Here is a 25961-nt window from a genome sequence, read left to right on the forward strand (position 1 = left end):
TTGTGGCTGTTGAAGCAGTGTCTAGAGTCTAGTGTTATAATAATCTGTCTTTTAGCTTGTGGGTGTTTGAAAATCACCACCCTCTTTGGGTTGGGATTAGGTTGTCACACAATGTGTCAATCATATTATGTATCGAATTCGTCATGTACGTGGAGTTGAACTTGAGACCTCTCCCTAACGAGTAGAGAGGAATATCAGTTTGCCGTAGCGCTAATGACACCTTTTCTTTTCTTACTAATCAACAAGTGCCATGCATGAGAACAAAATCAGTTCGTCCATGAGATATGAAATAGAGACTAATTACCACTAGACTAAATGAGGAGCTTTTTGGAATCATAGGAGAGAACGTATCTAGGTTAAGGGTATGATCAAAGAGCAGAAATTAGTTCAGCAAGGCGTTTGCTCTTTTGCAAAAGGATAGATTTTGTATCGATATTGTTAATAATGTATTATGAACATGTTTTGTTATTGACATGTTATCTAGGATGATGTCGACACGTCACTGATAATGGTATTACTAACATCTGTTAATAAAGGGATGTTGTTATGTTCAGAAGAGCAATTTACATGAAACGAGTTTATCACCACATGGCGTGACATTTATTGAAAATGTTTCGCATGTCATTGCTTCATTAAGTGGGCACCAGGAATCAGGATGACCGTAAATCCGTGTCGTATAATCATTGTCCATGTTGAAGCATGGACAAAACTAGATCAATGAGGGATTAAGGTGGAATTTGGTTGTTGATAGATGGCTGGTGGTGTTCTCACCCACTCATGTGTGCTCACAAATTTTCTTTCAAGAATGTCAAATTTCTCCACTTGTAAACAACTTTGGATCCAAAAACATCAAAACTTTACACGTTCACACTGACTCAAATATCTTCTTTCCTGGAGGAAAAGGTACAAAGAACAGTCATTCAAAGCTTCACGCACTTCAACATTTGGCTTTTTACCCCTTTTGCTCCACCAATGCCCTTCACCACCCCACCCAACCCATCATACTCTTTGACATTTTGGTTTTCCACTTGTGACTTGCCTCCTCCTTTCGTTTCATGGTCCACACCATCACTTCACCAATGCTACCATTTAACTCAATTGCCAACTGTTATCCCAGATGTAGGCATGAAAGGATTCAACGGCTATAGATCGGTGATCGATAACCGTTGAATCAAATCCGACAATCAAATATGTATCAATAACGAAGTCTGAATGACGGAAGGTACTCAAGAAAATTTGCCGACTGTCGGCATTCAAGAATTTTGAATTTCTTTTATGGGGCTTTTATTCCATTCCTACCAACCTCCTTCCACAATCAATGAAAATATGGGCAAACTAAACCTTTTTTTCTAATACAATGTGAAAATACAACCACTCAAGTAGTTTGAACCCAACCACGAAGATGAGACACTTTAGAAGTTCAAAATCGGGTTAAAATCTTTAAGCATGATTAAGAGTTGATCATTATGAGATCATTATCTAATTTAGGTTATTTGCAGAGGCTTCAAAAACTATATTTTCTTTTCTCTAAAGAAAATCATATATTAAGGGGTGTGTGTGTGTGTGTGTGTAAAGAATAAGAATAGAAGCCAAAGGCCAAGAGGAAAAGACCCCAAACTAAAAGGAACGAAGAAACTGAAGAAACAAAAATACAACAAAAGCCAACTGTAAAAACGGTCACACACCAACTGACCAACAGCTTAAACAAAGACAATAACTGATAAAATAATAATAAAAAAACCCAATATAAATCACAATTATTAACTAAATATAAACACAAGCCACAAGGCAATTAACAAACCAGAACGGCAAAACAAGAACATTCAAAAGACAAGCTGCTTAATTAGCAGCTAATTAAACAGAAAATACGATAGAAAGGCCCCAAAAAGCATCCATCTCAGAAACTCGGAAGGAAGCTGTTCTTCCATTATTCAGGAAGGAAATCTAGGTGAAAAGTTGTTTAGGGTTTGAACTGCAGAGAGGAGAATCGAATCTCACGGTGCATGTCCGGCGATCGTACGTCATCGTCATCGTATGATCGTAGGATCAACCGCATAGGGAGGAAACTGAGCCACATGATCAAGTGAGTTTTCTTATTAATTCCCTACGTAATGCATGCATGATCTAGTGAGTTTTCTTATTAATTCCCTACGTAATGCATGCATGATCTAGTGAGTTTTCTTATTAATTTCCTACGTAATGCATGCATGTGCTAATTATTGGTTTTAATTTAATTAACTTGACTTAAATGAATTATTAGCTAAATTAATTGCATATGCATGACATTACATGTGCTTGTCACTTGTCAACGTGGTGTATATATTTGTTGAGTTAATCAAGAACTAAAATCTATAGATTTACAAGTGTGTGACAGATTAACAACTCTAATCGCTTTCTCAATATCTTTGTCTACCATTTTCTTGAATAAATTAGATATATGTTTTATCAATTAAAAAATGTTGATTGATTTTTTAGGTTCGTTTGGTGGCTGCGTAATCACATAACTACTGTTTATTCTGGTTGTCAGTATATAATTAATACAATGGTGTTCCAATTAGTTTACAAGTTCAAGTTAATTACGAGAAATACTTCCCTATATCTCCGTTGTATAAACATCTATTTTGAATTGTTCTAAGCTAGAAAAATAAATTAAAAGAAAATAAATTGTCCTTATTTTTAGTTTAGAACACTATTCTTCAAAGAAAATAATTTGTTCTAAATTTGTGTAGTATTATTGTTACCACTTTGATGTTATATATTATATCCACAGAAAAACACAAAACGACACTATCCACCTTCTCACACTTTCTCAGCTCTTATTCTCATCCTGTTATAGATCTAGTTCACCATTTACAAATTAACTCTCCAAAAAATCTATCAAATCATATATCATTTAGCTATTTGATTAATGTTGTCAACATTATATATAGTGTTTAGCAAAATAACAATGTTTTATCTATTTTACAGTTAGTTTTCAATGGGTGATTCTTTTTTTTTCTTTTTTTTTGATAAATGATAGCGTTATTGAGTTAAATAGTTGTTATTAGAGGGTGGAGAATCAATGGGATTTGAACCATCACATTAGTGCATAGACATGCCACTACAATAAAAGGGCCATATCTTATTCAGTGAGATAAACGATTTGTATATTACATGTTACAGGCTACATGTTAGAAAAGAAAGCCAAAGAATAGTAGAATCAGAATGTGCAAATAAATTTGGCCAAAAAAAAAGTGCTATTAACACATCTATTTTTACCTCTCATATACCCTTGATGGGAACTTTAACGAAAAGCACCCGGTACTGTTCACTTTAACGAAAAATCATATTTTTACACTAAAAAGTCAATCCTGATACTATTCACTTTACCCTTTATTTTGTCCTTATCATTAAAACTCAAAGTTTTCAAGCCATTTTCATTAGTTTTCCTTTAAATTTTTGACATGTTATTTTCTTCAATTTGTTCAATTGGATGGGCGAAATTTGAAAAAAGTGTGTGAAAAGTATAATGGAACTTTAACGAAAAATTTCCGCTACTGTTTTAACGAAAAATCACATTTTTACACTAAAAAGTCAATCATGATACTATTTAGTTTATCCTTTATTATGTTTTTATCATTAAAACTCAAAGTTTTAAAACAATTTTCATTAGTTTTCTAAAGTATAATGAATGTGTCGACAACACTACCAAAAAAAAAACCGCGCCAGTGTTGTGACTGGATATTCCACCGGAGTTTATTGCTCTTGCGCAATGCTCACGATGGTTTCGATTTCTCGGTTTTGGCCTTTCGTTTTTGTGTTCCACAACAGTGTGATATCCACGTATTTTTTTTTTTTTACTTCTCACATATTCTTTTAATTTTTAATTGTCAAATTGAATGAATTAAAAAAAATTAATGAACATAAATTAACAAGTGATGTATGAGAAATAAAAAATGACGTGTGTATAGCACATTCTATTCCACAATCCTTCCTTCAAACGTCGCCACGTGATTCCAGGTGGCACGACATCCCAAACCATCGTCACCCATGCACAATCAATTTTTTATCAGTTAATCATAATGCATTAATTGACATAAATACCCTTACCCCACACCCGCCGACGCAGCGACGCTCCCTCCAGTTGGCTCCCCCCGGTCGGTGATCCACTGCTCATCAACCTCATCGCCAACCCGAACCAAATAACAGGGGCATTTCCGTCCACAAAAATTAAGAAAGATTTGCCTTCCTACTCACCAGTCAGTTTCCTTCTAATAATTTGTTCCTGCCAGGATTAGAACTCTCAACTAAAAACTAACTCGCGCAAAAATAAAAATTAACAATTGGTTTAATCGTTAGATTTCTCTGAAAAAGTTTCAATTTTAAAATTATTTAAATTTTATTTATTTTTTATTTTTTAGAATTATTTTAGAATGGAAGAGTGAGTTAAGTAAAATAGACTTGTCATAATAATGTGATTTAACATTGTCAAGAATCGGAATTAAGACATTTCGAAGAAGAATACTAGTCCGTAGTGATGGGTGATTATTAAATTTTATTTGTAATTTCAATTATTCATTTTATTTTATTAATATAACGTATTGTTCGAAGAAAATTCTAAAATTGTGACCAATTATATAACTATTTGTATTTAATATTTCTTCCCAGAAACCAGGCCTAAATTTATGTTTTTCTGCAGAGCTTATAAATTATAAGCAGCTATTCCTTCTTCTTTCATGAGTCGGACTCCAAGAACCGAAATAAGAGCATGAACTGACCAGAAATAAAAGAGAGAGAGAGAGAGAGAGAGATTGATTCTCTCTGTTTTCAGAATTCAAGGGGCAGATAAAAAGGAAATTTAACATTGTACTTCTGCAAACTCAGACCAAGTAAGTATTTTTTTTTTTTCTCTGTATGCACTGCTTCGAAAAGATCGAGAAAAATACATTCCTTGTCGTCGAGTTGGTAGCTTTTTACCATCTGGGTTTGCTTTAATGGCGAGTTGATAATGTTGCTTTTGTTGTTGCAGTCTGTGAGAGATGCCGGAGAAGGGACTGGGCTGGCCACCATCGCAGCCGTGGACGGCGAGTCCGAGGTTGGGTCCTTTGCTTCAATGGCGAGTTGGGTTGTTAACGGCGGCGGTCCTCGTCGGAATGGTGGTGGTTTGGAGCGTCGATGCCGGAACTATGCAGAACTTCGTCGACGCTACAAGGACCCGCCAAGCTTACCTCACCACAAAGGTTAGTGCTTTAGCTAATCTCGCCCAAACCCATCAAAATATCGACGTCAAATCGTTCGACATTGCGGTTAATCAGACCCAGAACCAGACCAATCCGACCCAGAGCCAAACCAATATGACCCAGAACCAAATCAACCAGACCAATCCGACCCAGAGACAAACCAATATGACCCAGAACCAAATCAATGCGAGCCAGTTCAAAACCCACTTGGATTCTCAGAACCCAGTTAATTTTTCCCAATCTGGACCAGTTTCTGCCCAGAATTCAACTGGGGTTTCTCTGAAATCCGGAACTTCGAGTTGGGTTGTAGCTGAATTGGAACCTAACTTCACGAAGAGTCTTCTGGCTAGGTGGCTAGCTCCGGGAGGAGAGCCCTGTAAAGTTTCGAGAACAGTAGAAATTGCTATCCTTGATTTGGACGGTAAGGATCTGATCGAATTATCGGCTGGTGAAATCTATGAGTTCCAGTTTCTGGCATTGGGGGAGGATAAGAGCCCTAGATGTTTGGGTGGGGATTACTTCGAAACCGATCTTTCTGGGGAGTCATGGAAGTCTAGGCCTCTGGTGACAGATTTTGGCAATGGTTCTTATTCTGTTAAGCTTCAAGTTCATCCGGATTTTGTGGGGTTGTACAATTTTACTGTCATTCTACTTTTCAGGCATTTTGAGGGTCTTAGATTTTCACCAGCTAGGTTTTCTTATGATCGAGAGCTGCGAAAGATTCCGGTCAGGTTTGTAAAGGGCACGGCGAAGTTGCCTGAGCTGCGTACTTGCGAAGAGTCAGACTTTGGGAGAGAGATTTGGGCAGGAAGGTGGACTAGGCATGGGAAGAATGATGGTTGTGAAATTAGTAATGACGGTCGGTATCGTTGCCTAGCCCGGGATTTTCCTTGCCAAAGTCCATGGTGCAATGGCTCATTGGGGGTTTTGGAGAGTAATGGTTGGGTTTACTCCGCGCATTGTTCGTTTAGATTGTTTTCGGCTAATGATGCTTGGAATTGCTTGAGCAACCGGTGGATTTTCTTTTGGGGCGACTCCAATCACGTAGACTCAATACGCAACACTCTCAACTTTATATTGGATCGGCCTGATATACCTTCAGTTCCTAGACGGTTCGATAGCAACTTTTCAAATCCGAAAGACCCTTCTCAGACCGTTCGAATTACAAGCATCTTCAATGGTCATTGGAACGAAACGCAAAACTACCAAGGGTTGAATTCTTTGAAAGATGAAGGGTTTAGGAACTTGTTAAAGAAGTACTTCTCAGAAGAGACAGTTCCAGATACTATAATCATGAACTCTGGATTACACGACGGTTATTACTGGCGCAACATAAGATCATTCTCTATTGGTGCAAGCCATGCAGCAACATTTTGGGCGGAAATCATGGAGTCGATAAGGCAGAGAGGATTGACGGTGCCAAAAGTCTTTTACCGGACAACAATAGCCACTGGTGGGTACGCAAGAACTCTGGGATTTAACCCGAGTAAAATGGAGGCATTTAATTCTGTGTTGTTAGATAAGTTGAAGGAAGCCGGGCTCCTCTCTGGTGTAATTGACAATTTCGACATGACCTACCCGTGGCATTATGATAATCGGTGCAACGATGGGGTGCACTATGGCCGAGCTCCTTTGAAGATGAAGTGGAGAGATGGCGAAATTGGGCACTATTATTTTGTCGACCTTATGTTGGATCATATACTGCTGAATGCACTCTGTGCAGGAAGGCAAGCTTCTACAAACATGTGAAGCAAATTAAAAACCTTGCGGCGATTTAAGAACACGAGAATCCGAAATGCAGGCTCTTCCCGGAATGCCAGAATGCAGTTATTTCTGGTGCTTGAAGGCAAAGTATGAGGGTGATGCATTCATTGTTTTGATCCATATTGTTCATTAGATTGAGCTTTCGGCATTCTTTATTTGTTTTGTTTATATGTAGTCACATATGGTCTCAGACCACTTTTGTACATCATTACAGAATCTTGTATTTCAAGTAATTACGATTAAGCCTCCTAAGCCTAGTTATCATTTACTATCAGGAGATATTTGGAGCTTGTTTGGTATTTTTTTTTTATCTAATTTTTTCGGCTATCCAAATTTCTTTTGTTTAAGTGCTCTAAGTCGCAGTCATTAGTATTACGGTCTAGTGGTATTCATCTTCACTTGTAAGTGAGAGCTCTTAGGTTTGATTCTCGTTAAAGGTGAATTTGCATCACATTATTGCTAGCTCATAGTGAGACTAAGCTCACCTCCTTCCCTTAGTATAAATAATATCGTTTGTTTAAAAAATGGGTGCTCTGAGTCACAAAATGTTAAATACTCCAGACTATTGTAGATTTTTCGGTAAATTAAAAGCAAATTTCAAATTGAATAGCAAGCAACATCTTCATTTTTGCAATTGAAGTTTTGAATTTGGCATCTGTGGTTCTGATGACACTCCTTAGGATCCAAGAAGGAAAGGTATGAAATGATTAACTTTATGGGTAGAAGAGATAAAGACACTTTTAAATGTATCTCAGTTTGTCTGGCTTTTATTCCTCAATGCATCTTTTCCAATTTTCCAGTTTGTCTGGCTTTTACAAAGAGCCAATCAAGGCAACATATCACAAACTTGACTCAAAGAAGGACCAAGACTTGCGAGCCTGTGGGCAATACCGTTAGTCTAAGTAGCCTTAATGATTGTCGGGAGTAACGCCTTGATATCCTCCACAATTTGCCTAATTGCGGACAAATTAATAGATGGATCCTTTTGACGCTTTGGGTCTGAGCCTATTGGAGTTATGCAGTGCAAGGAATTTCATGGACCATGCCCTGACACTTCATTGAAATCTAAAACAAAGATGGAATATGTAAATCCTTTTACATTCTGGTGTATGACATGCACATTAGTAAATGAAGGGTTGGATGTACAATTAAAGATTCAACAACTAAGGCAAGTGGCTATTTACCACATTGATGGAAATGTATTGAATTCTTGCATGACGGCGTGAGTTCGAACCCCGTTGTTGGCTAATCTAACATCTAATCTAACATAATCTATATTTTGACCCCAAAAAAAAAAAAAACAACTAAGGATCTAGTAGACAACGGTTTATACTAGAATATTCTTACAAAAAATACCTGACTTTTAAACATGTAAAGAGTTATTTATCCTTAAATACGAACTCCAATTTGATATTTGTGCAAAAAATAAAGTTGTATCCTTTCAAGTGGTGAATTGTTGCAAGTGGAACTGTAGAATGGTTAACTATCCAAATTTTAGGGTTGATTTCAAACTTGTACCCAAACTTTGCCATGTCAACAATGTCATATCCAAAGCTAGTCAGACAGTTAATCTTTCATTATATGAGGACAGATTAACTAACAGTTTGACTAATATGAATATAACCATTTTTTTTTGTCAAAAAAAATATGAATATAACTACATCCGCTAGTTAGACAGTTAAGCTTTCATTATATGTGGACAGATTAACTAACAGTTTGACTAATATGAATATAACTTCTTTTTTTGGTCAAAAATATGAATATAACTATAAGTGTAGAATTTTCGTGAGTTTAATCAAAATTGTTGAGGTCGCACAATGACCAGAATGGTCGTGTGTTGGCCCTTGGTTGGCTTGGGGTTTGCGAATAATAAGAAATGGTCAACATAATTTAAGTAATTCACTCCTTAAAATTGGGCTACATTCACAGAGTCACTTGAATATATCAAATGCAAGATTACAAAACAATGCTCTGCTTAACACAATATAATTTCTCTCTAAATTCGTTTGACCTGTTCTAAGGAGCACCCATCCTCCTTATATAGCCCTCAGTGAGCCCTAAGTCTCTGGGCTTGAGTCATCCACTGCCATTGCATTTAATGCGTCGAATACATTGATTTGACCTACTAGTTGTCCCTCCGCTCTTTGGGCGACCCACGTGTCAACGAAGTGATACTTGTGTAGGTCCACTTGCATGCTTTCTTAGGACAATACATATGCCAAGTGCCTTGTTGGGCTTGAGGGTTGGTGGAAACCCACACCGAAGTACCCTATTAGCCTTAGGCTTTTGTCCTCCTGAATAGCCACCACGTGGCCTGAAGTTGATATCTGACTAGGCATATGCCTATGTTCCTAGGACCTCGTGCCCTAAAGCTGTCAGTGCACCAACTTGTATCTCGGTGGTTGGCAAATACATTATGGGGAGGCGTTCAGCCTTGTTGATGATAAATACTCTGGATTGCTGTGTGGTGTTCGATAGCGCTAGGGATTGTCCTTCCATCCTATTTGAGCCTGTGCTCCTTGGGCCGGTGTTTCTTTGGGCTGGTGTTCCTTTGGACATCTCGGGGTCATAAGGTACCTTGCATTAATAGGTATGAGCTTGTGAAGGTGTCAAAGTCCGACTACTAGTTTGAAATCAACCCTAAAAATCAAGGAGTCAAGTAGTGTTAAGTCTTTAAACCACACAAATTACGTCCTCATATCAATTTCTTTTCTGATTCTAATCAAGACGCAAATGAGATGAATGAATCAGATGAAAGTTGAATGGCAACAGTGATGAATACACGTCTTCAATAGGAATTAGGTAGTAGTCTGAATATTTGGTTCGTCAGTGGGCTGCATTAATTGGTTCTTGAAAGGTTTGATTGGTTTAGCTAGATTTGGTCAAGTTTTAATGCTAATCAAGATGGTGGCCTACTTAAACAGGCTTGAGCAGTTACAGTATTCCGTTTGTCCTTTTCGGTCGTATTTTGGGAGAATAATTCTCTCCCTTCCTAATCTCTCTTCCCTTCCTTCTTCTCCTATTTGAACGGTCACAAAAAACAATGTGTGAGATGAGGGGAGGGAAGAGGATATGAATAGGAGGGGGGAGAATTCTACTCCCATATTTTGGTAACAAAAAATGAATTTCGCACACTTTTTTTCTTCTTCCACTAATAGCGAAGTCACATACAAGGTTACCGTGGGTTATAGCCTAGGTCAGCTTTCAAGGGAGAAAGAATTTCTACTTATAATTTTGCTTATGTTTAATGTTGGTCACTCAAATTAATCCTTGTAGCCCATCCAAACTAAACCTAGTTGCAGTAAACTCACATATAGTAAGTAAAGCAAGAGACACCACCGCGCCCAATCCCGTTAGCAAAAAAAATTAAGTGGCACACTTCAATGAAAATTTTTGGCTATGCCCTTACCTTCTGTCCACCTACGTTTATTGTTTTCTTTGCTTTGTCCAATCTATGAACATGAGAAAAAAATAAGTGCGCAAAGACCACTTTCTTAGACGTCTGCCTTTCTATGGTTTACCCCTAGTTCTATGAACCTAAACTCAAAGTAGAATCAAAATAAATAAATAAATAAAAAACATCTTTAAAAGGTTACATTTGTGCGAGTGATTTTCAAGTCATTTAGGAGAGATCAAGTTAGTAAGGGATGCATCGCAGAATGTTAGATATAATTAGAAAACCTATATGAGCATTGCTAAGGCGTGTGAGAGATTTGCAAATCCCTACTTGAAAGAAGTTATATACAAATCTAATTCCTTTGATCTAACATTTTGTAATTTAATCCTAAATAACTTGAGAGCCCCTTGAAATATTACATATTCAAACCTGCCCTCCAGTCCACTATTAGGTTTGGTGAACCCATTTTTGGAGCCCATTGATCCAATAAAAAGAGATTAAAGATTAATTGAGTCATGAAATGCATGAGAAACCCAAGGCAGGGCCCATCTACATACAGATTGGGTTTGTAAAGTTTGAAACAACTTCCACCTGCGGCTTGTTAATATTAAGATTGTTTACAACGAAAAACATTTTATATTTTATTTATTTTAAATATTAAACACACAATATAATTATTTAGTTTTTTTTGTTGTAATTTATGGCTTGTTTGCTAATAAATTTAATTTCTTTTGACCTTTTTCTTTCTTTTTTTGCACTAAAATCAAAGAAAAATATACGAAACACATGAAAAATGAAGAAGAATGACTTGACCTGGTCGAAGAGAGGAGGAAATAAAATAAAGGAGATCACATGAAAATTAGAACTTGAAAGTGAACACAATATAAACGTAGTTCATACTTTATTGTTTAATTCTCATTTTATTTGTCATTCTAAAAATATTCTTTCACATTTCTTCCGACATCTTTCGTTTGCTCTTTTTCACATTTTATGTTTTTCGCATACTTATACTTCAATTACGGCACGAAAAATAAAAATTAAAAATAAAATAATCATAATTGTTACAAAATGATTCTTTCTCTTCTCCCTTTTTCCTTTTTAGTACCTCTTTTCAATTATTTTGATACCTAAAGATGACTTCTTATAAACAAAAAAAATTATTAAAATTGTAAAAGAAATACGAATAAAAAGATACGAAACGCGTTTGGAAAAAAGGAACCATTTTTAATTATTTCAAACGCAACAAAACACGAACCGCCGCCTTCATCACAACCCCCCCTCTCCAAATCAATCAAACTTACATAATTCACGAGATTTATAAATACCCCAAAAAATAACTGCAGAAAAACTCCACCAACACACAACAAATATTAATTAATTAATCAGTAATTTTTCTTCGACTTTCTGTGCCTTCCTAATCATCTGAAATTCCCAATTAATCTCGGAAGATTTCTCAATCAAATCAGGCAGAGAAGATAAGAACGCAAGGAAACAAAAACAGTGGGTACCCAGAAAAAAACGAGGCAGGAAGCTCACATCTTTTGGAGCCGAATCAAATCTGGCAAACCTTGGGGGATTGAGGCCTCGCTTGTCGTTGAAGCAACCTATTTACAACGACGACGACGAGGAGTGCAGGCCTTGGCGTCGGAGGTTTTCCATGGCGTTCACTTGGGGTTCCGCGCTCAGGATCGCTCTCCTCCTCCTCCTCCTGGCCGCCGTTGCCACTGCTTGTTTCACTCTTCCCGTGGAAAAGGTTCGGTTTTTCTCATCTGGGTCGGTTTTGTTTTCGTTTTTTGATAGCTCAATCTGTGAGTTTCTTCGTGGGGTTTTGTTTTCGGTTTAGTTTGCGATATAGGGTTTCAATAGTTGGATGATTTTCTTGTGTGTTTTGATTGATTTTGATTTGGGTATGCATCTTTTTGTTGATTGGATTATTGGATTGTCTCACATTTCGAATTGACGGAAATGTTGGATTTTGCTTCAGCTGTGTGTGGAATTGTGTTTTGATTAGAGCGATGCTTTGGTGCTGCTTGACATGTTTTAGACGTTGACAGTAAAGTTTGAAAGGAATTTAGGGAGGTGCCCAATTTGATGGGCTTGAAACTGAGATTGCATTTTCAAGCATGCCCAAATGGCAAACTCATTTCGATTTTTAGTTCATTTGTAACTAGATTTTGTAACACTTGAATATGGACACGGTTATCACTTTGTTGCTCGTTAGTATAACAACAATCACACTTCTCTATTTAGTTTGAGACGTGACAATGCCGTAGGACTTCTCTTTCTGAATTGCATTAGTTATGTCAGCTGCAATAGGGAGGATTTTTTTGGTGGATCACTATTTTTAGACATTTTGCTACCCCAAATTTTTGGCAACGATGCTGATACCAATGTCTTATGCGAACATGGTCATGTTTGTTGACTGATAAAGTAACTGCTACCTGCAGATTTTGAAGGACTTCTTATTATGGGTTGAGCAGGATCTTGGTCCTTGGGGTCCCCTTGTGCTGTAAGTAAATTGTAGGACTTTAATTTTGTTTCTACCAAACGTTCTTTTCTCTGGGTTTGGACCCTGACTAATAATGATGTGCATGTTTCATTTTGATTTTTGTCAACATTTTGATCGCAATATTAAAAGTTAGTCGCAATAACAGACTGCCTACAGGTTAATTTGTCCTCAAACATGTCTTAAAACAGTAACAGTCTGCCTCTCTATTTGCCTTTCAACTTATATTTCTTTGGGTAACATGCAGGGCTGTTGCATACATTCCACTAACAGTCTTGGCAGTACCAGCTTCAGTACTTACTGTAAGCATTTCTCCGATGCCTTAGCAATTGTTGTTACTGCACTGTAATTCTTGTAGACTAATGATCTAGCTTGTGCTTTGCATAATTCCCTTATAGTTTTCTTTTACCATTATATTCTGCTATATCAATTCATGGTCTAGGGTGAAACAGAGAGGAAAGATTTTCAAAAAAGAAATATTGTATTTTTATTTAATTGCAAGTTTGCACCCTTATGTGATTCCTCATTTTAATGGTTCAGCTCGGTGGTGGTTATCTTTTTGGGCTACCTGTTGGCTTTGTTGCTGATTCAATTGGAGCCACTTTAGGTGCAGGGGCTGCTTTCCTTCTAGGAAGAACTGTATGTTTCTATCCTAAACTCTTGTATTGGAATTTCCTGATTTTTTGAGTTTCTGAAAAAAGAGAAAATATTAATGCATTTATATGTGTGAGTATGCACGCACTCTTCACTGATATTCCGTTCTCATTTCTGTTCTCCCTCATTCATATGTAAATGCTTTGTTTGTATATTGTCCTCTGCCCATTGGTCATAAATATAGTATCTATGCTTTCTTTATCTTATTCTTGAATACCCATGCAGATTGGGAGATCATTTGTTGTTTCAAGGTTGAAGGATTATCCTCAGTTCCGGGCAGTTGCAATTGCAATTCGGAGATCCGGATTTAAGGTTTGCTTGATTCATATTTCGCCTTCAAAATGTGAATTGACATTCTCAGTATTCAAATTTAATGGTGTTTCCACTTGCATCTTATTGATTAATTTACCCTAATTAAATTGTTTTACAAATAGTAAACAATAAAGCATGGAAGTAGTGGAATGTTTACAGTGTAAAATGAATATTATCTATAGTATAAAGTAAATAGATGCTGATATTATTTGTTTCATTCTTTCTACAGATTGTTTTGTTGCTTCGCCTTGTTCCCTTGCTCCCATTCAACATGCTAAATTACCTCCTTTCTGTGACTCCTGTTCCAATAGGACAATACATGCTGGCTTCCTGGATAGGGATGATGGTATTTTCTTCACCCTCATTGAGGCACTACTTTTATGTCATTCCATCCCAACATCTTGTTATTCTATTTTGTTTCTTTCTAATCTAAAGTGGCGAACACAATGCTTTTTGAAGATGCATAATGGAATATTGTCATGTTTATTGTCTCTTTTTTGGATATATATGTTGGTCAAGATGGTTGTCTTAGTGTGTCTTTATAGGACTATAATTGTATGCTTGACTAGCAAGCTTTGTTCATGTTGTGAGGTTAGCAGTTACCCCCCATCAGTTACTCCATGTTTTATACTTTGAGCTTTTAACATGCTGCCAATTCATCCATCATGACTTCTTGTGGATTAGTATGCGGTAAACATAACTTCCTTTGTTTTCTTATAAGTAACATTGTTACACTCAATTGCGAAAAAGGTTCAGCATCTTTTAGACATCGGTCATATAAATTTTTAAGGTATTACCGGAGAGTTGCATTGTGTTAAAAGGTGGTCTGCATATTCATGAACTTGTCAATTTAATATGTGATGCATATGTACGTTTCCATCAGTTCCAAGCTGTTGTCAGCCTTTTGTTTGGACAATATGTAACCTCTGACCGTAAAATGTATTGGTAAAATACATGTATGAGTTCTGATTAGGGAAACTGTGTACAAATGCATGTACCTGAATCTGCAGGACTTGGATTTGCTTGAGGGAAAAATAATGTACTGTTAGAATCTTTTTGGCTTTATGGTTCTAGGTCCTACCGAGCTGAGTAGATTATCAATTGTTTGATCAACTCGTATTTTTGTTGCAACATATTTTCAGAGGACAAGTTGCCCGAGCAGGCTTCAAATACTTTTAACACCTTTTGTTAAATAGATATCTTTATCATAGATGGAGATTTTGATGTTAATGTGTTTGATATTGGTTCTGTTACAGCCAATAACATTTGCGCTAGTATATGTTGGAACAACTCTCAAGGATCTTTCTGATGTGACCCATGGATGGGGTGAATTTTCAAAGACCCGTTGGGTAAGAGTTATCTCATCTTTTATTTGTTCTGGACTGCTTGTAATTTTGTAAGTTGTTCAAATGATCTCACCTCAACATTGTTTATAGGGATTAAGTATCCGGGGCATGTTGTGAGCACGTGTCCTAAAATGGTGCATCATAACTGTTTATTATGGACATATAAGCTCTTAGAGAGCACAGTTTATGGATTTTCGAATGAGGCTTTGGGATATGTTTAAGTTTCTTTGTTGTCTTTATCTCTGACATATGTTCACTCTGTTATATTTTGTATGCAGGCTTTTATCATATTGGGCCTTGTAGTCTCTGGTAAGTTACAGCAGCTCAGCAAGCACACACTACCTTTTTTTTTTTTTTTTCAGCCACCTTCTCTTCTTTTCCTTAGTGTAGTAGGAGCATTGGGACTACTATGCTAGACCAAGATGTTTTAAGTTCTTACTATCATAACATGAAGCTTAATATACAAGTGACATGTCAATGTAACGAAGAAGAAAGAAATGAGTGAAACGGGAGAATATGATTTTTGGACTTTGGCGCACTCTTAAGTTGGAATGGCAGTGTAGTTGGATTTACAGGTGTGTTGAATGGTTAAAGGGGGGGAAATTGGGACGGAAAATATATTAAAATTACTCCTGAAATTTGTCATGTTGGCGTGTGTGGTAGTTATTTATTAATTGTAGTTAAACAAAGCATTTTGATATTTCCCGTAAAGATTATGGAGCAAGTGAAATTGCTACTACTGAAAAGGGCTAATAAGCAAAACTTGGTTAAACATTGTACTACAATTGAAGTTTCTGTACATATATTGAAGTTTGAAATGTTCAGTTTGTCATCCTTTTTCTTTTTCTTTGGATTTTTTGCAGTGATTTTAATGATTTGTGTTACAAGAGTTGCCAAGGCCGCTTTGGAAAAAGCTTTGGCCGAAAATGAGGACATTGATAACATTGATATTATACCAGAGTTACCTGTTGTCTCCGAAACACCAGTGGATCTCGACCAGCCTCTTTTAATCAAGATAGACGCGTCTGACGACCATCATGAGAAATGAAATCCACGCTCTTTGTAAATTCTTCTTCCCACCTCCTCCTTTCAAAGTGTTATGCTCTATTAATACTGCAGCATCTGATAGTTATCATTTTGTTCTCTGTACAGCCTCCCATCCTTTAGATTTTGTATTTTGAACAAATATGGCTTCACTGACTATTACGATTGAACAAATATGTCTTTTTTTTCAACTTGAAATGAAAGATTAAAGAAATCATTGAGATCATTTTTGTGAGACTTGTTTGTTTGAAACGATTAATCTGTTTGCTCCCTACACGTTAAGTGCTTATTCAGAAGGTTATATCTTTATCGGAAGATTTGTTGTGCCCTATGTCGTCCTCTTGGAAAGTTGGTCGAAGTACGAGTCGCTTCTACCATTAGTTTATTATAATGTTCTTTCTGCGCCGAACATTGACGATCGGATTTGCTGTGGTGCCAGGGTAATGTATCTGTTGGATATGATATTGTGAGCTACAATATGTCATGGTGGGTGGGTAATAGTCTGAAATTTGAAGATTTGGTTTGGTAAGAAATGAAGAAATTGATCCACCTGCAACGTATTTTAGGCTTCTGTTCAACCATCAGAAACACCACCATCCATCCACCCGAAAAAGTCACGAGAAGATACTATATATCACCGACATCCTATAGCACTTATGGAAGTGAATCACTTGACGAGTGCTATAGGGGAATGGCGATATATATCTTCGGTTACGCTCAAGTTTCTGTCAAGAGTAGGGATGGGTAAATGATTATTCGTTTAAACACCATTATAGGTACATTCATCATACGTTTCCGCATTTTAATTTTTTAAGTCCTTATACTATTTCAATAATTGAAATAATAGTTTACAGATAATATTTTTAAGGGGTGTGTAATTCACACACCCCTTTTTACTTCTCCCACATCCCTTGTTAATTTCTGTTATTTGATCTTCTTTAATTCATCCGATCCGACAACCGAAAATTAAAAGGGTGTGAGAGAAGTAAAAAAAGGTGTGTGGATATCACATCCCTATTTTTAACTGTTAGCAATGAAGGTAATATAAATTTGCTAAGTATTCTTGGGTTACGAAAACTGTTAAAAGACAGTATTCTTTAACTCAGAATGTAAAATATTAATATAATATATATAATGAACCATGAAATTTAAAGTGGTTAAGAAAAACTATATTATATTAGCTATAGAAATCATGCATTATAGTCAATAACATTGATCTAAGTTTTGTCTGATAGGGAACATGGTTTTTGTTAATTTTACATATATAAAATAAATGGGTAAATGGTTACCCGTTTATAACCGCGGTTAATACCCATAACCGTCCATTTAAATTTCACGGGTAAACGGTTATACCCATTACAGTTTATTTATCTAAACGGTTACCCATAACCATAATCGTGAAATTTAAATGGACGGGTAACTGCGGTTATCTATAATCGATGGGTATTTGCCCAACCCTAATCAGGACTCATGAGTCATGACCCATGAAAGAAGTCCCAACTGCTTGTGGTCCAAATTACCAGGGTTTTAATATGCTGAAGATAGACATTGGAGTGAAATTGGGAAGCAAAAGGTGGTTGCTCTGAAACTTGAACAGGAGAATGACCAAATGGGAAGCAACATCATTTACACATGAGACCTCATCATTAAGCTTTGTGTGCAGTGTGGATGCCATTTCTCTCTTTCTGCCTCCCAAACAAAGGAAAAAGCAGTCTGTACTATTTTTTTAATTAAGTTTTTGTCTCCACATATTTTGGCCTTTTGGAGACCCTACCAATTCCTTAATGCAAGGGCTAACAATATTCTATCATGTCACATGATTACATATAGCCTCCCACAATTAGGAAACATTATTGCGTGAAACTAGAATACAGTCACGTGGTATAATTAAATTTTAGTTGCTTAGCTTATTAAAATTAAATATCGACGACATAGTGATCAAATATCAACGAAATAGATTATGTATCGACGACATATTGAAACACTCATTTTCCCATTCATATATCCCATCTTGAGAGTGAATGCCAATAATTTACATATATATAACATACAGATTGAGTATACCACGTGATTGTATTCTAGTACCACTAAAAATAATCACAACCATCCATTCACGTAGAGGTGGCAAATCAACCCATTGAGACCCCTTTAATTTGATTTCACCTTGCACCATCATCATCACTACGAATCTCACCTCTTTATTATGGTGATATCAAATTAAATGGATCTTAACGGGTACTTATTAATAACCTAATGAGTTAATTTGCCACCTCTACTTTCAAGAATGAGACAGTATGTCATGAATTCACTATATGGGGTGACTGACAGGTTATATATGGATTTAAAGATGCTAAATAAGAGTGGTGTGAATCTTCTGCAACACGAGAAACCAAAAAGATGCACGTTGTCCTTAAATCCAAGGTGACCAAAGTCACCAAACATTTCAAGTCCCTGAAATCAAAGATGCCCAGATTTGGTATCTTCCCAACTGGTGGCTGCTTTGATGGATGCAGGGATCACACACAGCAATCCTCAGGATTTGGAACTAGGGTTTGGAACCTGAGTGACAAGCCTGTGGAACTGCAGATAAGAGTTGGGTCCATACTAAAAAAGGTTCACACTTTGAAACCAGGCTCCTCCAAGAGGCTGAAGTGCAAGAGCATATACAAGGCCTATATGCCCGGCGGAGAGGGTGGCGGCAGCGGCCGTGGCAGCATGAGGGGCTTGCTGTATTACTACGACGAAACTTGCCACCCTTACGTTTGGATTCATGACACTGGTGGTGATACATTGAGGATGGTCAAGCAGCAGTATATCAGTCTTGAGGATCTCAGGGAGTGTTGTGAGATCAGGATTTTCAGGGATCATCAGAGAGGCTGCGTTTCGGTTCGGAAGAAACCGAGGCCGGATTTTTGCTGACGGGCTTTGTTTTTGGTATCTGTTTTTGTAAGTTTGTATGTTATGTGTTTGTAATGGCAATGTAAAAGTATGCTAATTTTAATCTCTTGGGATTTTTTTTTCATCTTCGGGGGTTTAATTTGTTTGTTTTATTGTGTGTGATTGAAGAATTCAGATGTTTTATGGTCAAATTATGAAGAGATGTGTACGTAGCACAAAGATGTATATTACTGAATCAAATTGTTGCAGGTTTGGATTTGGTTTATCTTAATGTGGTGTTTGGTCATTGAGAAAAAACAAATAGGGAGAAGAAGAGAAAACTAAGAAAAATGAAAACTAAAAAACAAAATAGTAAGCAGCTAATTGACGGATGATTTATTGTTTTAATATATAACAATCGTTTATATCATCGGTGATGTTACTGAGACAATATATTGATTGTAAGAGAATTTATTTAGTTGATTAGCGTGTTAGTTGTGTAGTGTGTTTTTAGAATTGATTTTGTTGCTGGATTCTTTTTGTCAAAAGGACTCAAAACCATATATTTTGTATTAAAGTAAAAAAGAAATTGTTGAAGAAGGCAGCTTTAGTTCTTTAAAAAAAAAAAAAAGCAATAGAGTATTTCGTTATCAAGAAGACAGTTTTAGTTGTTTAATTATACTTAGGGTGTGTAAATACCAGATCGAATAAATCAAACAGAAACAACGGATATGATTTTTTTTATACAACAATATATTTACACTAAGAGCATGAGGGAATAAGTTCATTGTGAAATCTCTATTGTCGAGAATCGAATATAAAATATCTCACTTACAAGTGAAAATAAATTCTATTAAACGGTTGTACTAAATGGCAACAATAGCATGACTAAATAAGAGCGTGTGAGCCTAAAAAAAATGTGTGAGTATCATTTCCCTTGCAGTTGCGGTGATGGTGGTGGTGAAGAGGAGGGTGGAGGAGGAGTTTGGGCCTTTCGAGAGACCAGTGTCGCGAAAAGGCCTATGCCATCAATGGTAGACCGGGCATTGCCTGTAATCTTTGACACGAGGTTTACCTTGAAATGCAAGAAGCTTACAAAACCAGAATACATACAATACACGCATTATTCGTCGCTAAAATGATATTTAAAAAAATTCGGTCATTTTTTAAATTATCAAACCAACAGATGTGTGAATAAATTTCATTTTATTTTATTCTTTGAGTATGATTAAATTTTAATTTTTAAAAAAAAAAATCAGTTATGAAAAATGGGACAATGATGGGGTAGTTTTTTTAGGGTAGTGTTATCCACATATCTATTTTTAATTCTTACACACTCCTTTTAATATGTATTAGTATTTGTCTAAATACTTTGTGTGTATGAACACATTGTTTTTAGAAAATGAGAAGGAGAGAGGGAGAGGGAGAGAGAGAGAACGTGGGGGGAGTGAGAGGTTTTTGTTTTTGGTTTTTGGTTTTTGGTTTTTGGTTTTTGGTTTTTTTTTTTAATTTTTTTTAATATTGGATGTAATTTAACATCACATGTAGGTGAGGCTTCAGTAAAGAACAGTAAAATTTGGACCTGTGAAATTACATTATTGCCTATCATTTTTTTTGTGTGATAGAAGACTAATTTGTCTTTTCACCCTCTTTTGATTGACAAAGAAGGTTTCATTAATTATTAGAGATATGTGAATTTTATATGTTAACATTATGTGTAAAATCTATATAAATAAACTTCTATTAAGCGTGAAACGTATATCGTTCATTGAATTTTGTGAAATTTAATGAATCAATGAGACGTGTTTGAAAAATGAAAATATTTTGTAAAAAAAGGCATGTCTGTGTATAATATGTAGACCTAACATTCGTGTCGTGTTTCTCGTGTTCGTGTCGTACCTAATAGCTTAACGGGTTGTGTCGTGTAACACCCATTAAAATAAATGGGTAATACAACCAAACCTGAAATCGATCCGTTAATATTATCAAGTAATATGACCCGACCGGTTACCCGTTAAGAAAATATATATTTAAATCAATAAATAATGAAAAAAATAAACATAATTTGACCCAAAAAAATGTAAAACATAATACTTAATTAGTATATACATACCACATTGTCACGTAAATATTACTTCAAAACATTAAAAAAAAAAAAAATATATATATATATATATATATATATATATATATATTTGTCTTCCAAGTTTACATACCCCAAAATAAGAGCCTAATGAAAAAAATTAGTGCATACTACAAAATACAAATGTTCAAAGATATGCAAATGAAGAGAGTTGTGTTTCAAGGTTGTGAAACCTTGCACATTTTTGACAATAAAAATAAAACTTTTCAATTTTCATCAATCACTAAGGGAAATGATATTGGAATTTTAGCTTGATATATTGTCTTCCAAAGTTATATTGACAATGTTTTCACCAAGGTTTTCCATAATCCATAAACTATATATCTAAATTTAACTGTTGATTGTTGTTTATATTTACGCTTTATTATTCTCACCAATTTGTTTTTTGTTTTCGGATTTTCCTTTTTGAAAACATGATCTCTTAGAGGATGTAGGAAGATGAATAGTTCGGATCGTTGATATTACGTTAAGAGTTTTACCATTAGTGAAAATATAGCTTAAAGTTTATAATTTCTCTAGAAACTATATAACATCACCTCATTTTTTAGTTAATGGTAAATATCGGAATGTCATATCAATGATCCGAACCGTTCATTTTTCTACATTTGCTAAAAGATCACTTTCATAAATGAAAATCTAAGGTTTATGGATTATGGTATCAGATTTCGGAGATGACATTTTCACGAAAGTTGTAAAACTTGTCATTACAAGTGATTGTATTTATTTATTTATTTATTTTTACATTTTCGCACTTCTACACTAATTATTATTAATTTTGCACTCAAATAAAAAACACTATTCATGAGATTTTGAGGGTTTTAAAAACCTAAACGACCATGTAACCATCGCCTAAGTGTAGATGTGACATCCCACATCGCCCAGGGAAGTGGATCCTGTAAGCCTTATATATATATTCACATCTCTACCTAGCACGAGGCCTTTTGGGAGCTCACTGGCTTCGGGTTGCATCGGAACTCCGAAGTTAAGTGAGTTCGCGCGAGAGCAATCCCAGGATGGGTGACCAATTGGGAAGTTCTTGTGTGAGTTCCCAAAAACAAAACCATGAGGGCGTGGTCGGGGCCCAAAGCGAACAATATCGTGCTACGGTGGAGTCGAGCCCGGGATGTGGTGGGGGCCCGGGCACATCCCACATCGCCCAGGGGAGTGGATCATGTAAGCCTTATATGTATATTCTCATCTCTACCTAGCACGAGGCATTTTGGGAGGTCACTGGCTTCGGGTTCCATCGGAACTCCGAAGTTAAGCGAGTTAACGCGAGAGTAATCCCATGATGGGTGACCCACTGGAAAATTATCGTGTAAGTTCCAAAAAACAAAACCGTGAGGGCGTGATTGGGGCTCAAAGAGGACAATATCATGCTACGGTGGAGTCGAGCCCGGGATGTGGTGGGGGCTTGGGTCGGGATGTGATAATTTAGTATTAGGAAGTGTGCCGACGAGGACGTTGGGCCCCTGAGGGGGGTGGATTGTGACATCCCACATTGCCCAGGGGAATGGATCCTGTAAGCCTTATATGTATATTTCCATCTCTACCTAGCACGATGCCTTTTGGGAGCTCACTAACTTCGGGTTCCATCGGAACTCCGAAGTTAAGCGAGTTCGCACGAGAGCAATCCCAGGATGGATGACCCACTGGGAAGTTCTCGTGTGAGTTCCCAGAAACAAAACCGTCAGGGCCCAATGCGGACAATATCGTGCTACGGTGGAGTTGAGCCCAGGATGTGGTGGGGGCTCGGGTCGGGATGTGACAGTAGAGGATGCAATCACGAGCATTTATATATGCTTTAACATTTTTCAGACTTACATTAATGATTATGAATTTTATTCATTTTGAACTTCCTTAAAAATATTATTCATGAGGGTTTACATGGTTTTAAAAATTCAAACGACGATGTACCCATCCTCAAACGATGATTACGAGCATTTGCATATTTTTTTTCATATTTTTTGCACTTGTAAATTAATTATTATAATTTTTTTAATGTGTTTGATATTTTTAAATTACCTGATATTTTTATTTTTAAAGTGTTTATAATTTTTTATTCTCACTCTTTACCTATAGTATACTATAAAAAACAAATAAATAAATAAATAAAACTAATTTTTTTGAAATTTATATAGAATAATAATTCAATAATAATTAATAAACAATATATACATTTCCACTATATCTATTGTATTTTTATAGTAGTTTAAAATTTTAAAATCATCAAAATAACATTTTTTTAAAGGAAAATTAATGAAAAAGGCTTCAATATTTTGAATTTTAATAAAAACCCATGTAATAACTATATTTAATGGTTATGACAAAACACAATATCAAACCAGCTCAATAAAGACTGACCCAAATAAATAATTTATTGAGCTTCCAATTTTACCCTACCGTCAGTATTGGCTGTTTATGTTCTCTGTTTCCATCACAGGTGTTCTTCTCATCTGAAGATCGTCTCCTCTCTCCCTGCCTGCACTTCTCCTCCTCCTCCATCTCCGCCACGACATCATCTCAGTACCTCATAAACCCACCGTCTCTGCAACCACAAAAGCCATCCACGTTTTCCAAAGCGCTTGCATCCACCATCTTCGGCAACCTCAAGATCAAACTCAATTTCCCGATATCAACAAACTTTCTCCCGTCGATGATGGCGTTGTATTTCAGATCCCGCAGGATGCTATATTGCTATGTGGATGGGTGGACGGATCCATGGTTGAACTAGAACCACGTTTCGAGAAGATCTTATCAGGTTTAAGAGCATAACTTGATTTAGTGATTATTATTATTTCTCTTATATATGTCAGTCCACCATCAAAATCTAAAGTTCATCAATCTTTCCTATAGCCACCAAAATTAATTGATCATTCAGAAAACCTTATCAGCTTTGCCTTTGGTTGTGAACTGTTATCTCAAAATTACCAAGAGCTATTTGTGTGCGGCACGGCTTTGCATTTTGTTTTTTGTTTTTTTTTTCTCTCTATTTGCGGCCTTTTGAGTTATTGAAATCAAATTTTGAGTTTACATGCATTAGGGTGACAAAGCTTTTGCTTGATTTGATATATTCTGTCAAGCTTGAGTGAAACTTTAACCAAATAAATATTATTCTTTAAGCTTTGGTTTGGATATTTCTTATTATTTCGAGTTTAGACCTTCAGTTAACTTTGGTTCGTCTTGCTAATGTCATTGCGTTTAGTAGTATTCATGTTTATTTGTAAGTGAAAATTGCGGGCAACAAATATATTATTTTAAAGGTCTCAATGGTGCGATAGATAAAATTATCATGTGTTTATATAGTACAATTTTCCCATTATGTGCTTATCAAGTGGTGTCACCAATTACAAGATAGTTTTCTCGACTCTTGTAATATTTTGGTTGTGAAATTTTTGTTTCTGGTTGTTTGAAGTTTTGGTTGAAGTTGCCAAGATAGGAGGTTCATGTTATTATAAACTTTGATTTTTATGTGCATACATTTTATATTGATGGTACCAATATTTAATTTCAGAAAATAGTATATTACTCGAGTTCAGTTTCATAAATAGTCGGTTTCATAAATATTATAATACCCCTATTTAGTTTCAAAAATAGTGTAGTACCCGCGGTCAATTTCATAAATAGTCAGATTCATAAATAGTGTGGTACCTATGTTCAGTTTTAGAAATAGTGTAGTACTTGTGTTCAATTTCAAAAATAGTTTGGTACTCGTGTTTAGTTTCAAAAATAGTGTAATATTCGTGTTCAGTTTCAGAAAGAGTGTATTACCCGTGTTCAATTCAGAAATAGTTAGTTTCAGAAATAGTATAGTACTCATGTTCAGTTTCATAAATAGTGTAGTACTGTTTCTGTTTCAGAAATAGTGTAATACTCATTTTCATTTTCAGAAATAGTTTCTGTTTAAGAAACAATGATTGGTAGTAACTTTTTTAAACCCACAACAATCTCAAACTGACTCTTTGTAAATAACTTAAATGAAATTTATATTAATCTTACTTTGATTCTATTATTTCAATAAGCATTTCAACACGATTTTGATATGGTATTTTATGGTGGATGCACATATATTTATACAACAATCTCAAACTGACTCTTTGTAAATAACTTAAATGAAATTTATATTAATCTTACTTTGATTCTATTTATTCAATAAGCATTTCAACACGATTTTTGATATGGTATTTTATGGTGGATGCACATATATTTATAGGCCTGATTATAGTGCTAATAAATTAATAATTAAGATAATTGTTGATGCACAAAACCGGAGGTCTTGGAACAACGTAAATCCGACCGTGAATCTGCAAGAAAGTAAAGAACACAAGATGTATCGTGGTTCACCCCAATGCTTGGGCTACGTCCACACTGATGTTGTTTGTATTTCTCTCTAACTGTATGTATGGGTTACAAGGGTGAGGGGGAGTCCTTCAGAGAAAGAGATAGTTTAAGAGAGCTCTCTGTTTGTAAGGATGAAAGCTTGAGGATTGTGAGGGTGATGAGTCCCTTTTATAGACTAAGGGCTCTTCACTTATTACATATTTGCCCTTTCATTTATTACATAATTACATTTGAGTCTCCCGAGTATTTATACGAGGTCTAAATACAGAGGCCCTAAGTATGGTATAAACAGTAGTCCCCCAAGTCTTCAGTCAAGAGAGTCTTTTGGCTGGAGTCTTGACTGAAGACTTGAAATTCA

At 35.9% G+C, this 25961-nt stretch overlaps 3 protein-coding genes across 3 annotated transcripts; all 3 read left to right on the plus strand.

Moving 5' to 3' along the window:
* Nucleotides 1-4610: 4610 nt before the first annotated feature.
* Nucleotides 4611-7257, plus strand: LOC126597538 (uncharacterized). Its single transcript, XM_050264331.1, has 2 exons — nucleotides 4611-4868; nucleotides 5009-7257. The coding sequence occupies exon 2, from the start codon at nucleotides 5019-5021 to the stop codon at nucleotides 6966-6968; it is 1950 nt and encodes a 649-aa protein (XP_050120288.1). The 5' UTR covers nucleotides 4611-4868; nucleotides 5009-5018; the 3' UTR covers nucleotides 6969-7257.
* Nucleotides 7258-11668: 4411 nt separating this feature from the next.
* Nucleotides 11669-16468, plus strand: LOC126597228 (uncharacterized). Its single transcript, XM_050264011.1, has 9 exons — nucleotides 11669-12133; nucleotides 12828-12889; nucleotides 13134-13188; nucleotides 13427-13525; nucleotides 13766-13852; nucleotides 14082-14198; nucleotides 15109-15201; nucleotides 15477-15507; nucleotides 16062-16468. The coding sequence occupies exons 1-9, from the start codon at nucleotides 12038-12040 to the stop codon at nucleotides 16244-16246; spliced, it is 825 nt and encodes a 274-aa protein (XP_050119968.1). The 5' UTR covers nucleotides 11669-12037; the 3' UTR covers nucleotides 16247-16468.
* A 2114-nt stretch (nucleotides 16469-18582) lies between these two features.
* LOC126596973 (uncharacterized) lies at nucleotides 18583-19403 on the plus strand. The gene has a single exon (XM_050263699.1). The coding sequence runs from the start codon at nucleotides 18640-18642 to the stop codon at nucleotides 19159-19161; it is 522 nt and encodes a 173-aa protein (XP_050119656.1). The 5' UTR covers nucleotides 18583-18639; the 3' UTR covers nucleotides 19162-19403.
* The last annotated feature ends 6558 nt before the right edge of the window (nucleotides 19404-25961 follow it).

Source organism: Malus sylvestris, chromosome 13, assembly GCF_916048215.2.
Source record: "Malus sylvestris chromosome 13, drMalSylv7.2, whole genome shotgun sequence".
NCBI lineage: Eukaryota > Viridiplantae > Streptophyta > Magnoliopsida > Rosales > Rosaceae > Malus > Malus sylvestris.